This window comes from Lissotriton helveticus, chromosome 4_1 (assembly GCF_964261635.1).
Source record: "Lissotriton helveticus chromosome 4_1, aLisHel1.1, whole genome shotgun sequence".
In the NCBI taxonomy this organism is placed as follows: Eukaryota; Metazoa; Chordata; class Amphibia; order Caudata; family Salamandridae; genus Lissotriton; species Lissotriton helveticus.
The window spans coordinates 1,528,293,143-1,528,307,542 of NC_136063.1; the positions used below are offsets into that span (position 1 = coordinate 1,528,293,143).

General features: G+C 52.8%; 1 protein-coding gene across 5 annotated transcripts in view; it reads right to left on the reverse strand.

Annotated features, from left to right (window-relative positions):
- Window positions 1-14,400, reverse strand: part of PPP4R1 (protein phosphatase 4 regulatory subunit 1) — a 689,584-nt gene that overhangs the window by 103,565 nt on the left and 571,619 nt on the right. For all 5 annotated transcript variants that reach the window (XM_078688139.1, XM_078688143.1, XM_078688140.1 and 2 more), the window contains one exon: window positions 12,445-12,606. In XM_078688139.1, the coding sequence (XP_078544265.1) occupies window positions 12,445-12,606 (162 nt within the window). The remainder of the gene's footprint in view (window positions 1-12,444; window positions 12,607-14,400) is intronic.

Below are 14,400 nucleotides of genomic sequence, written 5' to 3' on the forward strand. Positions count from 1 at the left end.
CGGGCATCCCTACGACACCAGGAGTCGATCGACTCAAAAGAATGGAGACAAAAAGCCTCGAAAAAGCTCAGTCAAACATTTACTGTGGGTACCGCTCTCTCCGGATCTGCGCTTGCTGGCACGGAAAAAGAAAACGGACGTCAGTGCGCGAGGGTGGAGTCTAAGTAGCTGCTGCGATGTCATCGACCACAGCGCCAACAACTGAAACGGAGCCCCACTACGCCACCTTCCGAAGCACAGAGGTACTGCTGACTAAAAGGATCCAGTCTGACGCCTGGGGGTAATTCTAAGGTAAGGAATCTATCACTACATGTTTCTTTCAGATAGGGGAGGCCACATAGAAAGGAACATTTTCCCTGAAACTGAAAATGCTATACTGCTCTTTGTAAAGAATCACAAGAGGAAAAACGAGCCAAAAAAGTGTTCATATAAACTGAGAGGAAAGGCACCAGCAAATGCTGGCAGAAGAGGACCATGAAAAATTTAAAGGATAAAGCTTCAATCATAAATAACATGGTAAAAGTGGACAAAAAGAAAGGCACCAAAGCTGCTTGCAGTCTGATTGACAACCTAGTAATACGAAATGGACGTCACTGTGAACTATGGAGATTGTCCAATATAGATACAAGGTAAAGATATGTCACAGCATTTTTTTGTTTGAATATTTTTTTATTGCATTTCTTATATGAGACTACATGACAGAATAAAAAAAAAAAGAAAGAAACAGGGGCTGTTTCAGGGTACACTTGTTTTCCGTATCCGTTCCCCACATGCAATATGAGGAATAACATGGCAAGAATGTCAAACACAGCTGTGCAAAGATACGTATAATCAATAACAGTTCGCTAAGATAACAGTGGTCGTCACTCGTGTCCTGCAGTTCTAACATCTGGGTTAGGGCACCTTCGACAATGAGCATACAGTTCAGGAATAATCGGGACCACTTGTAAGCAATCAGGCTTACTACCAGCAAACTATATTGGGTGCGGGCCGGCTAAGTGGTGCCATTCCGGTTGAAAGGTATACAACAGAAAAAAGGGTCAGGTCATTCTGAGTCCGACAGCGTGTTTGGTCATGTACTTCATACATCAATGTACGGGAGGAGGGGAGGGAAGGGAGAAGGGGAGGGAAGGGAGGAGAGGAGGGGAGGGGAGGGAGGAAAGGGAGGGAAGGGAGGAAAGGGAGGAAAGGGAGGGAAGGGAGGAAAGGGATGGAAGGGAGGAAAGGGAGGGAAGGGAGGGAGGGAAGGGAGGGAGGAAAGGGAGGGAGGAAAGGGAGGGAAGGGAGGGAGGGAAGGGAGGGAGGGAAGGGAGGGAGGAAAGGGAGGGAGGGGAGGGGAGGGAAGGGAGGAGGGGAGGGAAGGGAGGAGGGGAGGGGAGGGAGGAGGGGAGGGGAGGGAGGAGGGGAGGGGAGGGGAGGGAAGGGAGGAGGGGAGGGAAGGGAAGGGAGGAGGGGAGGGAAGGGAAGGGAGGAGGGGAGGGAAGGGAAGGGAGGAGGGGAGGGAAGGGAGGAGGGGAGGGAAGTGAAGGGAGGAGGGGAGGGAAGTGAAGGGAGGAGGGGAGGGAAGGGAAGGGAGGAGGGGAGGGGATGGCATTAGGGGAGGGAAGGCAGGAGGGGAGCGAAGGCAGGAGGGGAGCGAAGGCAGGAGGGGAGGGAAGGCAGGAGGGGAGGGAAGGCAGGAGGGGAGGGAAGGCAGGAGGGGAGGGAAGGCAGGAGGGAAGGGAGGAGGGGAGAGAGGAGGGGAGGGGAGGGAGGAGGGGAGAGGGGAGGGAGGAGGGGAGGGGAGGGGTGGGCAGGGGAGAGGAGGGGAGGGGTGGGCAGGGGAGAGGAGGGGAGGGGTGGGCAGGGGAGAGGAGGGGAGGGGTGGGCAGGGGAGGGGAGGGGAGGGGAGGGGCAGGCCCGCGCGGAGGTGGAACCGAGAGGGGCAGCCACGGCATCCCCTCCAGTGCCAGGGAGGTCGCATCCCTCGGGACTCCTCCGGTCTACTCATTGAGTGTTTGCCAACCAAGTCTGCCCTCCTATAGAATTGTGAGCGCAGGTTTGTCACGCTGGGCAGCCTCCGGCTCCGGCGTGATCACCGGGGCAGTGATCAAAGGGGAGTGTGTCTATGTAATACCTCCCTGCAGACACGCCCAGTGGAAAGCGGCCAAGGTGTCATCCCAGACCTGGGCTATGGGATACATGCGGAGCCCCGCTGTTTCTTCCCTGTGCAGGGCCACACTCTCCGCTCTTGTCCAGTTATCTAAGGAGTTGCGCCAGTGTATCGTCCTCGGAGGCTGGCCGTGTTTCCAGCGCTTAGTAATAAGTCTTTTCGCTGGTATTAAACCAAGGTCCCAAAATCTAGCCGGGACCTTCGTCTGCTTTGTCCGCCTATAAAGGCCCAGTAGACAAGCATTCCATGTGTGTGGTAAACCTCCCCCTGTCCCTACCGATAGGGAGGTCGATACAGCCTTCCAGTAGTCGTGTAGAAAAGGGCAGGCCCAGAGCATATGCAAGAAGCCTGCATCTGCTAGTCCGCACCTGGGCATGCCGAAGTAGTGAGCCCAAAATAGCGGTTTATCTTATCTGGGGATAAGTATGCTCGATGGATGATGCAGTATTGAATGGTTTGAAGCGAGAATTGCGCGGGATGTTAAGTGCTCCGGCTAGTACCATCGCCCATTCTTTGTCGGTCCAGTCCCGTCCCCTGTCTTCAGTCCATTTATCTCGTAAACTCTGTGGGGAGAATTGTGTGTGTGTGTGTGTGTGTGTGTAAGGCCTGTGCGAGCCAGTGCACCACGTGGGATCCATTCCCCATCACATGTAAGTATTGAATTAGCAAGTGGGTCGGCAGTTCTTCCATAAGGTTACTCCAGGCCTGCGTTAGCGTGTGTATGAGTGTTGCGTGTGTTAGGAATTGCCCCGCAGGCAGCCCCGTGTCTGCGTCTAGCGCTTCGAACGGGATTAGGGCACCCTCCGCAAACAGGTCCCCCAGCGTGTCTAATTCAACCCGTGCCCAACTGCTTAGTGCCGCTTCCGTGAGCGCGCCGTTTACCCAAGGTGTCCCCAGCAATGGCAGAACCGGAGCATACGGCTTGGTAAGGCTTGTGAGTTTCAGACTCCTCATGTAACACTTCCGTGCCACCACCAGGTGCAGCTGGGCAGGGCAGCGGATTCTAGCCAACGGGTGAAAAAGTATGTGTACTTCTGCAGTTGTCATGACTACCGTGTCTGTGGCAGTGTCTCCTAGATTTTTCCCGCTCAGCCAGTAGGTCACCCACTGCAGCTGCGCAGCAAGGTAGTAGATCTCCTGATTAGGGACAGCTAGTCCTCCATTTTCCACTGACGAATACAGCGTCTTCAGCGCTACCCTGGGTCGCCCCGTGTTCCATATCAGCCTTCTGATCAGTGTCTCCAACTCACGAAATATACGGGTAGGGACATAGACTGGCAGATTGGCATAGAAGTACAACAATGTAGGCAACGCTATCATTTTCGTCAGGGTGATTCGGCTCGGGACATTCAGTGGGAGAGAGTTCCAGAAGGCGACCTGCGCCGTGAGCGATGAGATTGCCCTATTAAATTGCCTTCCAATACATCGGTGGGGTCTCGATTGAATATGCTACTTACCAGTATGCATCTGTTCTTGGCATGTAGGGCATGTAGGCTTCATATCTTAGCATTAGATCGCCGCCTAGTGTTGGGTCCGGATGATCGCACATTGTTGTCCTGGAAGAGTCTTCGAAGTATCCTGAGATAGGTGGCTTCTCCCCTGGACTACAGTGCGCATGGGCATCGGCTCCATCCCCAGATTGTTTTTCGCCATTGTGGCAGAAGATGGAGTGAAAAGTGTATAGGATGTCCATGCTAATGATTGAATACAATAGTATATCTGCAGCTGCGACAGGCACCGGGGAGGAGGGTGGGCGATATGAATGTTAGCAGCCCTACATGCCAAGAACAGATGCATACTGGTAAGTAGCATATTCAGTTCGAGGCATGTGGGCTGCTAAATTCATATCTTAGCATAGAATACATAGCAGTCCCTCCATCAGCGGCGGTTGCCCGTGCCAGCTGCAGAAACCTGAAAAAGTGTCTTGAGAACAGCCTGTCCTACAGCAGCTTGCTGCTTGGAATGCACATCAACACAGTAGTGTTTTGTAAAGGTATGTGGGGTAACCCACGTGGCTGCTCTGCAAATGTCTTCTAAAGGAATGTTCCCCAGGAAAGCCATGGATGCCCCCAATTTGCGTGTGGAGTGCGCCCTTGGGGGTATCGTTAAAGTGCGCTTGGCCTTTTGATAACAGATTTGGATGCACTTAACGATCCACCTGGCTATTCCTGCTTTGGAAATAGGGTTGCCTTTGTGCTGTGGTGAGAAGGCAACAAAAAGTTGTTTTGTTTTTCTAAAGTGTTGTGTTCTGTCTATGTAGTACATCAACGCCCTCCGTACGTCTAACGTATGGAGCATTCTTTCCGCTACCGTTTGTGGGTTTTGGAAGAATGCCGGTAAGTCAATAGTTTGGTTGAGATGAAACTGTGACACCACCTTCGGAAGGAATTTGGGGTTAGTACGTAGCACTACCCTATTTGGATGAATCTGAATGAATGGCTCTTGGATTGTGAGCGCTTGTAGCTCACTAACACGCCTCAGTGACGTAATAGCAATGAGGAAAGCTACTTTCCACGTTAGGAACTGGAGTTCACATGAGTGCAGTGGCTCAAAGGGTGGTCCCATCAGTCTGGTGAGGACCACATTGAGGTTCCACACCGGAGCTGGCGGTGTTCTTGGGGGAATGACTCGTTTCAGACCTTCAAGGAAAGCTTTAATGGCAGGCACCCTGAAGACAGAGAGATGCTGCCTATTCTGAAGATAAGCTGCGATGGCGGATAGATGTATCCGAATAGAAGTGAACGCTAGATTGCACTTGTAAAGATGTAGCAGATAGCAAATGATGTTAGGGATAGATGCATCTAGCGGGTTGATGTCATTGGCTGTACAGTAAATGACAAAACGCTTCCATTTTGCAGCATAGCATGCTCTGGTAGTAGGCTTTCTTGCCTCCTTGATGATGTCCATGCCTTCTGGAGGTAGGTGGAGGTATCCAAACTCTAGGACTTCAGGAGCCAGATCGCCAGGTTGAGCTGTTGCGGATCTGGATGCTGAATGTCTCCATGGTTCTGCGTTAAAAGTCTGGGCGTGAGGCGCAGTCTTTGATGCGGCACCACTGAGAGTTCGAGGAACGTGGTGTACCATGCTTGGCGCGCCCACGTTGGAGCAACCAGGATGAGAGTCATCGAGTGCTGCCTTAGCTTTCTTGCCACCAGCGGTATCAGAGGGGCTGGCGGAAAAGCGTACGCAAATTTGCCTGACCAGTTCATCCATATCGCATTCCCCTGCGACTGTGGGTGAGGGAACCTGGCGGCAAAGTGTTGGCATTTTGCGTTTTCTTTTGTTGCAAACAGGTCTATCTCCGGATGACCCCACTGCTGGAAGTACGGGTGGAGTACAGATGGGTGTAACTCCCACTCGTGCATCCGCCATCTGATTGTCCTTGCCCGGGAGGTGTTCTGCCATGAGGAAGATGTTCCTCTGAATGGCCCACCGCCACATGCCCTGAGCCAGATGAGACAGCTGTGGCGAGTGGGTGCCTCCCTTCTTTTGAATGTAGTACATCGCGGTCATGTTGTCCGTCCGGACTAACACTACCTTGTTGCACAGATGTACAATGAAGGACTTGAGCGCCATGAAGATTGCCATCAGTTCTAGATAGTTGATGTGCATCTTCTGTTGCTGCGTCGTCCATAGTCCCTGCACTGTGTAAGTGAGCAGATGAGCTCCCCATCCCCGGAGAGATGCGTCCGTTGTCAGGGTAATCTGTGGCACTGGCTCCTGGAACAGTCGGCCCTTGCAAAGGTTGTGTGGAGTCCACCAATGCAGAGAGTCGTATGCCCGACTGGTAACCAACACTAGGTCTGTTAATTGTCCATGAGCCTGTGTCCACTGATTTGCTAAGCACTCCTGGAGCGGGCGCATATGCAACCGTGCGTGAGGGACTATGAAGATGCAGGAGGCCATCATGCCTATCAACTGCATGAACACTCTCGCTGGAAGTGAGTGTTGTGGTCTGAACTTCTGGGTCAGAGACTGCATGCTGTTTATCCTGACTTGGTTTGGTTGAGCCATGGCCGTCAGGGTATTGATCGTCGCACCTAGAAACTGCCGGACATGTGCCGGCTGAAGATGCGACTTTGGGTAGTTCAACGAGAAACCTAGATCGTGAAGGAGGTGAATGGTAGTCGACATGTCCGCGGCGCACTGTTGTTCCGACTTGGCTTGAACGAGCCAGTCGTCCAGGTAGGGGTAGACATGGATGTTCTGCCTCCTGAGGTGCGCTGCTACTGTCGCCAGACACTTGGTAAACACTCTTGGGGCTGTGGTCACTCCGAAGGGTAGGACCTGGAACTGATAATGCCTGCCTTGGATAGTGAACCTGAGGTATTTTCTGTGGGACGGGTGTAGTGGTATGTGGAAATAAGCATCCTTGAGGTCTAAGGTTGCTAAGAAGTCCCCTTGGTTTAACAAGGGAAGAATCTGTTGCAGTGTGAGCATATGGAAATGTTCTGACAGTATATACAGGTTGAGGGGACGTAGATCTAGAATGGGCCTGAGAGATCCGTCCTTCTTCGGAATAAGGAAGTACAGGGAATATACCCCTGTGCCTTCCTCCTCTACTGGCACGAGCTCGATTGCGCCTTTTTGCAGCATCACCACTACTTCCTGCTGCAATAAGTGCAAGTGCTCTGCGGACATAGGCCGTTGCCTTGGTGGGATGTTGGGTGGAGTGGATTTTAACTCTAGACAATAACCGTACTGGACAAGTTGTCGCACCCACCTGTCTGTGGTGATGTTTCTCCAGACGGGCAAGAACTGCTGTAGTCTCCCCCCGACAGGTGTTAAGTGGTCGGGGGGCAGTGACAGAGAGTCACTGTTTGCTTGGGGCAGAGGAGCGGGAGTTGTTGTTCCCTCTGCCACGTCCTCTGGTGCGGTTTCCTCGGTAACCCCCCTTGTTCTGTTTGGGGTACGAGGATTGTGCTCCACCTCTAGAGAATTGTGATTGTTGACCCATCTGTCCTCTGGTGACTCCACGTGCACCTGAGCGACGAAAATTGTTGCCACGAAACTGTTGTGATTGTAGGGCCCCCATAGACTTAGCAGTTTCGGTGTCTTTCTTAATTTTTTCTAGGGTGGTGTCCACATCTGGACCAAACAGTCTATCAGGATTGACTGGCTGATTAAGTATGGTTGTCTGAATGTCAGGTTTAAACCCCGATATGCGGAGCCACGCCTGTCGTCTCAGCATGACGCTAGTGTTAATGGCCCTAGCTGCTGTGTCTGCGGCATCAAGTGCACACTTTATGGCTGCGTTGGAGATCAGTTTTCCCTCTTCTATAAGCAGTTTGGTGCCCTCTTGAAACTGCGAAGGCAGGTGTTCTAAAACCCGCTTTAGGGTGTCGTAATGCGCCCTATCATAACGTGCCAAGAGTGCCTGTGTATTTGCAATACGCCAAAAATTGGCAGCCTGTGCAGCTACCCTTTTGCCTCCTGCCTCTAGCACCTTGGACTCCTTATCCGGGGGAGGAGCTTCACCCGTTGTTTGGGAGTTGGCCCTTTTGCGGGCATTTGCGACCACCAGGGAGTCAAGCGGCAACTGTCCCCGAATGTATGCAGGGTCTGCAGGTGCTGGTCTGTACTTCTTTTCGATATGTGGATTGACCACTCTCGCCCTGGTAGGTTCCTTAAAGATGTCCGCAGCATGTTTGAGGACCCCTTTGAGCATAGGCAGTGTCTTTACTGTCCGTTCAGAGACTGAAAAAGTGTCAAATAGAAAGTCTTCTTCTACTGGGTCAGCATGCATGTCCACATCATGATTAGCAGCTGCCCTTTCAATGAGTGCATGAAAACCCGCAGAATCCTCTGTTGGGGATGCACGTGCAGTGAAAGGCTGTGGGTCTTGCCCCACATCTTGGGTGCCTTGGTCACCAATGTCATCATATGAATCCGGCTGTGCATCTGGTTCATTGATGGGGAAAGTGTATTGGTCATCTTCAACATATCCCTCACCCTCAGAGTGTTCTGGGGAAGGAGTTGGGCTCCTTCTTGGAGGAGGCTGGATAGGTTCCATGAGGCCTGAAGCGTCTTGAGGAAGCCTTTTTTTCTTTAGGGGGATGACATAAGAGTCCACTGGCTGTGAAGTGATCCTCCTCTTGTAAAGGGTCAATTTGCCCGTGTCTGCGTCGATAAAACGCTCAGAATCCTCTTCAGAGTCGAGTACCCGACTTGAAAGTGCCCCTGCCGTTGAAGAATCCGACTTCTTTGGCGTCGATTTCGTTGAAAAGGCCTTTGGCGTCTCTTTTGGCGGCAGAAGGAAGAGAAGTTTACCCGCAGGCTTCACCGGAATGTCCATCGGCTTCTGTGGCGATGGCATCGGAGCCGGCGTAGCAGAGGCCTTCTCCCTGATTCTCTGTAGTGAAGAGGCGATGGGGGACGCGTCACTTACAGTGGCCTTTGGCGCCGACGAGGAGGTCTTGACCTTGCCCTCGGATCCGACGTCCTGTCGGCCCTTCTGAGTTTTGGACGATGATGCCGCAGCCGCCGACCCAGAGTCCTTGGACCGATGCGCAGATGTGCCAGCCTTCGATCCGTGTGATTTTGTCGGCTCCGTCACCACCACGCGTCCGACTAACGGAATCCCAGTCGGAACCGGAGCCGTGTCGCTGGCTTTGGCGGGCTTTGACGGCGTCGCAGCGGTTGACCCGTGCCGACCACCCTTCTTAGAGGATCCCTCCTCTGGCGCCGATTTCAACCCTGTGGAATCGACAGATTTCTTCGACTTTTGTGGACCGGAGGTCGACGGAGTCGATGAAGCAGCGGGTGTAGTCGTTTTTGGTGGTACGGCCGCCATCTTAGGGTCGCTCGAATCGATAAGTTTCGGTTTAGTTTTCGGGTCGGCCATTTTAGGTGTAGTCGATACCGTATGTTTCAGTTTCGGTTTCGATACGGGCTGCGCAGCAAGTATGTCCGTGGCCGGGCCTGAAGGCAGGGCCGTGGCTTGCGGTACGGGGTCTTGGGTAAGGCCGACAGGCGATCCCGTGACCCGATCTTGATTTTCGTAACCTTCGGGGCATAGCTCGTCCCCTGAGCTATCTTCCGCGGTCCCATAAATCTCTTCGACGTCCCCTACCTCGTCGACGTATTCAAGGCCTTGATCCACGACTCCGTCGTCGTCTTCCGGATCTGCCTCGACCTCCGTCTCGGGCGGGGAGATTTGAAGATGATGGCTCTGGTCCTCCTCTTCTCGGTCGCCGAAGATGTTTTCTGGATCCGGGGCCGCTTGTCTGGCCTCAAGGCACACCGCGCGCCGAAGCTCGAGTGTCTTCTTTGACCTGAATTTCGCGCAGGCCCTGCAGTTGTCTTCATTATGGTCTGGTGAAAGGCATTTGTTACAGACCGGGTGCACGTCGATATGTGGGTATTTGGACCCACAGAGCAGACAGTACTTAAACGGACTCCGCTCCATGCTGGAAAGTTGCGTCGTGTCGCGATGAGAAGGCCTCGATGTCCGAAGAGTGCAAGCACTCCGTTGATTCCGACTCCAAGAGACGGAAGAACTCAAGACCGTGCGCAAACAATACCGACGCAAAGAATACAAGGCCTTTTGGCCGTAAAAAGTTAGTTTTTCTCGGTTCCGACAGAGAGACGTCGAGACCGCATCCGAACCCAATGGCGGAAAAAAACAATCTGGGGATGGAGCCGATGCCCATGCGCACTGTAGTCCAGGGGAGGAGCCACCTATCTCAGGATACTTCGAAGACTCTTCCAGGACAACAATGTGCGATCATCCGGACCCAACACTAGGCGGCGATCTAATGCTAAGATATGAATTTAGCAGCCCACATGCCTCGAACATATATATATATCCCCAGATAACGTAAAGTGGTTGGGTACCAGACAAGTCGTTCACTCAGTACCGTAATGGCACATTCTGGCGTTGCGGCATCAAAGGAATACACTCCTGACTTTGACCAATTAACCTTAAGACCCGACATCTCTCCGAATACACGGAAGATGTGGGTGAGTGCCGGTGGGAAGCACGTCAGGTCCCTGATATAAAGCAGCAGGTCGTCGGCATACAGCAACACCGCATGGATCCCGTCAGCCAGAGGGATGCCCCAATCGTCACCGGAGGCTCGAGGTTGAGCTGCTAAGGGCTCCATCATGAGGGCGAAGATTGGGGGGGCGAAAGGGGACACCCCTGTCTGGTACCTCTGTATACCCGAATCGGGCCAGAGAGCAGCCTGCCCGTACGAACACGTACTGTGGGTCTCTGGTACAAAAGTTCCACCATCTGGAGAAAGTCGTCGCCCAGGTCATATTTCCGCAGCACCGACACTAGGTAGGGCCATTCCACAGAATCGAACGCCTTCTCGAGATCGAGTATTAGGCACCGCGAATGAGGCCATCAGGGCGTGGCTAGACTCTGTACCCGAAACAGACTTCTGATGTTGTACGACGTGCTGCGAGTTGGTACAAAACCGTTTTGGTCAGTATGGACAAGAGAAGGCACCAAGGGTGCCAGTCGCTGGGCTAACACAGATGCCAGGATATTGTAATCTATGTTGAGGAGGGCCAGCGGCCTAAACGAACCCATATTGACCTCGTCTCTGCCCGGCTTTAGAAGAGATATTAGGTTCGCCTCGTTCAGTGTAGGCGGAAGAGCAGAATCAGTGATTGCCGCCTCGAACATACGCAGTAGCTCAGGAATTAGGATAATAGAATATGTTTTGTAAAACTCCGCGGGTAGTCTGTCAGGCCCCGGGGATTTACCATTGGAGAGGGAAAAAATGGCAGTTCGGAGTTCCTCCGACGTGAGTGGTGCACCCAGATCGTCACGTTGTGTGTCATTGATTTCTGGCAGGGGTAAGGCAAACAGATATGTTGAGATGTCGGCAGTGGAGACCCGTAGACGAGAACGGTAAAGGCCCTCATAGTGTCGTGAAGGCTTCGTGTATAGCCCTCTGTGTGTATACAGTGGTGCCTTGAGCTGTGCAAATGGACGTTATCGGAGTGGTCTAGGTGTCCCGCCTGATCAACCACGATAGCAATCTACCAGGCTTGTCCCCAAGGTGATGAGTACGCACTGAGTGGGCAGCAGAGTTTAAATTTTTCAGCCTATCTAGTAGTTGTGTGTGTTGCTCCCTGGCCGCCATCAAGGTCTCATCATCTCCCTCCACCGCCTCCTGCTCCCCCGTCAGCAGGTCAGATTCGACCCGTGTCAGCTCTCCCTCTATCTGCTTCCGCATTCCCAGGCAATGACCTCTCGTGACGACTTTAAATGCATCCCATTTTAATTGCGGGGTGGAGGCAGTATGGTTATTCTCTTCGAAATATTGTAAAACGCGGGCCGAGAGCGTTTCTCTGAACTGGGCATCCAGCAGCACATCTTTTGCACGTCTTTGCTTTTGTCTTTTCTTTTAATCGATCATCAGGCATGAATTACAAACAGCCAGCCGACACGTGTTTTGTTGTAGAATATATGTGTTCTACAACTCTTCAGGGCTTCGTGGCTGTATACAAAATCGGAGAGCCCACATCCGGTGATAAATTCCAACCCGGCGGGTTACGATTAATTTGTTTTGGGGTCATTTATATTTCCGTTCGGCCTACTGGCCTGTATTCATCTTTTCAGAACATTGATTGCCAAGAATTTAGTTACCTGCCGGGTTGGAATTATCACCGGATGTGGGCTCTCTGATTTTGGATACAGCCACGGAGCCCTGAAGAGTTGTAGAACACATATTCTACAACGAAACACGTGTCGGCTGGCTGTTTGTAATTCATGCCTGATGATCGATTAAAAGAAAAGACAAAAGCAAAGACTTCATCGTTGGATTGGTTCCTTTAATTCTACATACTCAGCTACATGTTTTTCTGATTGATTAGGAGTGCGCAGGAATTTTGTTAATTTGTGATTGTGAGGTTTTTCTGCACAGATTGAGGGGTTTGAGGGTCTCCCCTTCCGGACAGCACCATCCCTACCTTTGTTCAGAAACACTGAGTTTACGTCAATAGTGCTAGAGCGCCATAACTTCCTGTTCACTAAAACCCGTTTCTATCTACACATAGCTTATCCATACAGTTCACAACGTATTCTGCAGATAGGTCAACTCATTGTAAATGTATCCGCTAATATGGGAAGGTTCCATTTAAAAAAAAAAAAAAACATTCCTAAGCAATAGTTCACTATATTAATTTACAACTGCAATTTAGGTTTCAAATATTACCGCAGCATATGTAACTGTACTTATTGGTGTACAAAACCCATCTGTAAAGAGTAGTGAAAAATCCAATGTTCAAAACTCATCTGATAATTAACCCCACATACGTATGCATGCAATGCTTACCTTTAAAAAATCATACAAGTGTTTAAGAACACCAATCCTAACTTCATCTAAATCTTTTAAAAACCCGTTGAAGACTGGAACCAGATCTGCAGCCGTGAGTTTATCTCCAAGAACCACAGCGATCTCATGGATAGAGAAGGCTAGCGTTCTCCGAACTTTCCACTGAAACGACAAAAGTATATGCTTTAGTATTAAGGGTAAACGGTAAAACAGATTTATAAACTCCCCTTTTCGACAGTAATTAGTAGCTTTGTATTACTGAGTTAATAAAAGTAAATTCGAAGTTGTATTTAAAATGTGTTTTGAGTGTATGTTTTCAGTTTCAATCACAAAAGTCATATGTGTAATTTACACAGAGTAAACGCACAGCAGGAATAGCAACAGGGCACACTCCCCATAGCAACATAAAGAGGCACAGTACAGCCAACAGCAGCAAAAAAAAACACACACACGCCATCAACCCACCCCACCCCAAGCAAGAGTACCATGTCCATGGAAAATTGGACTCAAAGAGGGACATTATATGTAAAGATGGCAATGACAAATATACAAATATCAGAAAAGGAAGATTGTGTGAATACTGTACAGTGAGCAATATTTCTAGGGATAAGCAATAGGGAGCAAGACTTGACTTTAGCAGGGCAGTAAGGACAGGGATGTGGGAAAGACTTGCTATCCCATTTATGCTTGGGTTTCAAACTACAGTGCATCCCATGCTTATTTTCCGTCAACGTTTGAAGGAGAGAACTGGTGGAGAGCAGAACAAGAAGAAATAAACAGTGTCCAGGGAAAGTAGGGGCACAGGAGAAAATAACATCGGATGAAGGGAGGGGGCACCACTGGGGGGGGGGGGGGGAGGAAGGCACCACAGCTGGAGATGGGGGGCACCACAGCAGCAGAGAGGGGGGCACCACAGCAGCAGAGAGGGGGGCACCACAGCAGCAGAGAGGGGGGCACCACGGGAGCAGCAGAGAGGGGGGGCACCACGGGAGCAGCAGAGAGGGGGGGCACCACGGGAGCAGCAGAGAGGGGGGGCACCACGGGAGCAGCAGAGAGGGGGGGCACCACGGGAGCAGCAGAGAGGGGGGGCACCACGGCAGCAGAGAGGGGGGCACCACGGCAGCAGAGAGGGGGGGCACCACGGCAGCAGAGAGGGGGGGCACCACGGCAGCAGAGAGGGGGGGCACCACGGCAGCAGAGAGGGGGGGCACCACGGCAGCAGAGAGGGGGGGCACCACGGCAGCAGAGAGGGAGGGCACCACGGCAGCAGAGAGGGGGGCACCACGGCAGCAGAGAGGGGGGCACCACGGCAGCAGAGAGGGGGGGGCACCACGGCAGCAGAGAGGGGGGGCATCACGGCAGCAGAGAGGGGGGGCATCACGGCAGCAGAGAGGGGGGGGCAACACGGCAGCAGAGAGGGGGGGCACCACGGCAGCAGAGAGGGGGGGGCACCACGGCAGCAGAGAGGGGGGCACCACGGCGGCAGAGAGGGGGAGGGGCACCACGGCAGCAGAGAGGGGGGGCACCACGGCAGCAGAGAGGGGGGGGCACCACGGCAGCAGAGAGGGGGGGCACCACGGCAGCAGAGAGGGGGGCACCACGGCAGCAGAGAGGGGGGCACCACGGCAGCAGAGAGGGGGGGCACCACGGCAGCAGAGAGGGGGGGCACCACGGCAGCAGAGGGGGGCACCACGGCAGCAGAGAGGGGGGGCACAACGGCAGCAGAGAGGCACCACGGCAGCAGAGGGGCACCACGGCAGCAGAGGGGCACCACGGCAGCAGAGGGGCACCACGGCAGCAGAGGGGCACCACGGCAGCAGAGGGGCACCACGGCAGCAGAGGGGCACCACGGCAGCAGAGGGGCACCACGGCAGCAGAGGGGCAGCACAGCAGCAGAGGGGCAGCACAGCAGCAGAGGGGCAGCACAGCAGCAGAGGGGCAGCACAGCAGCAGAGG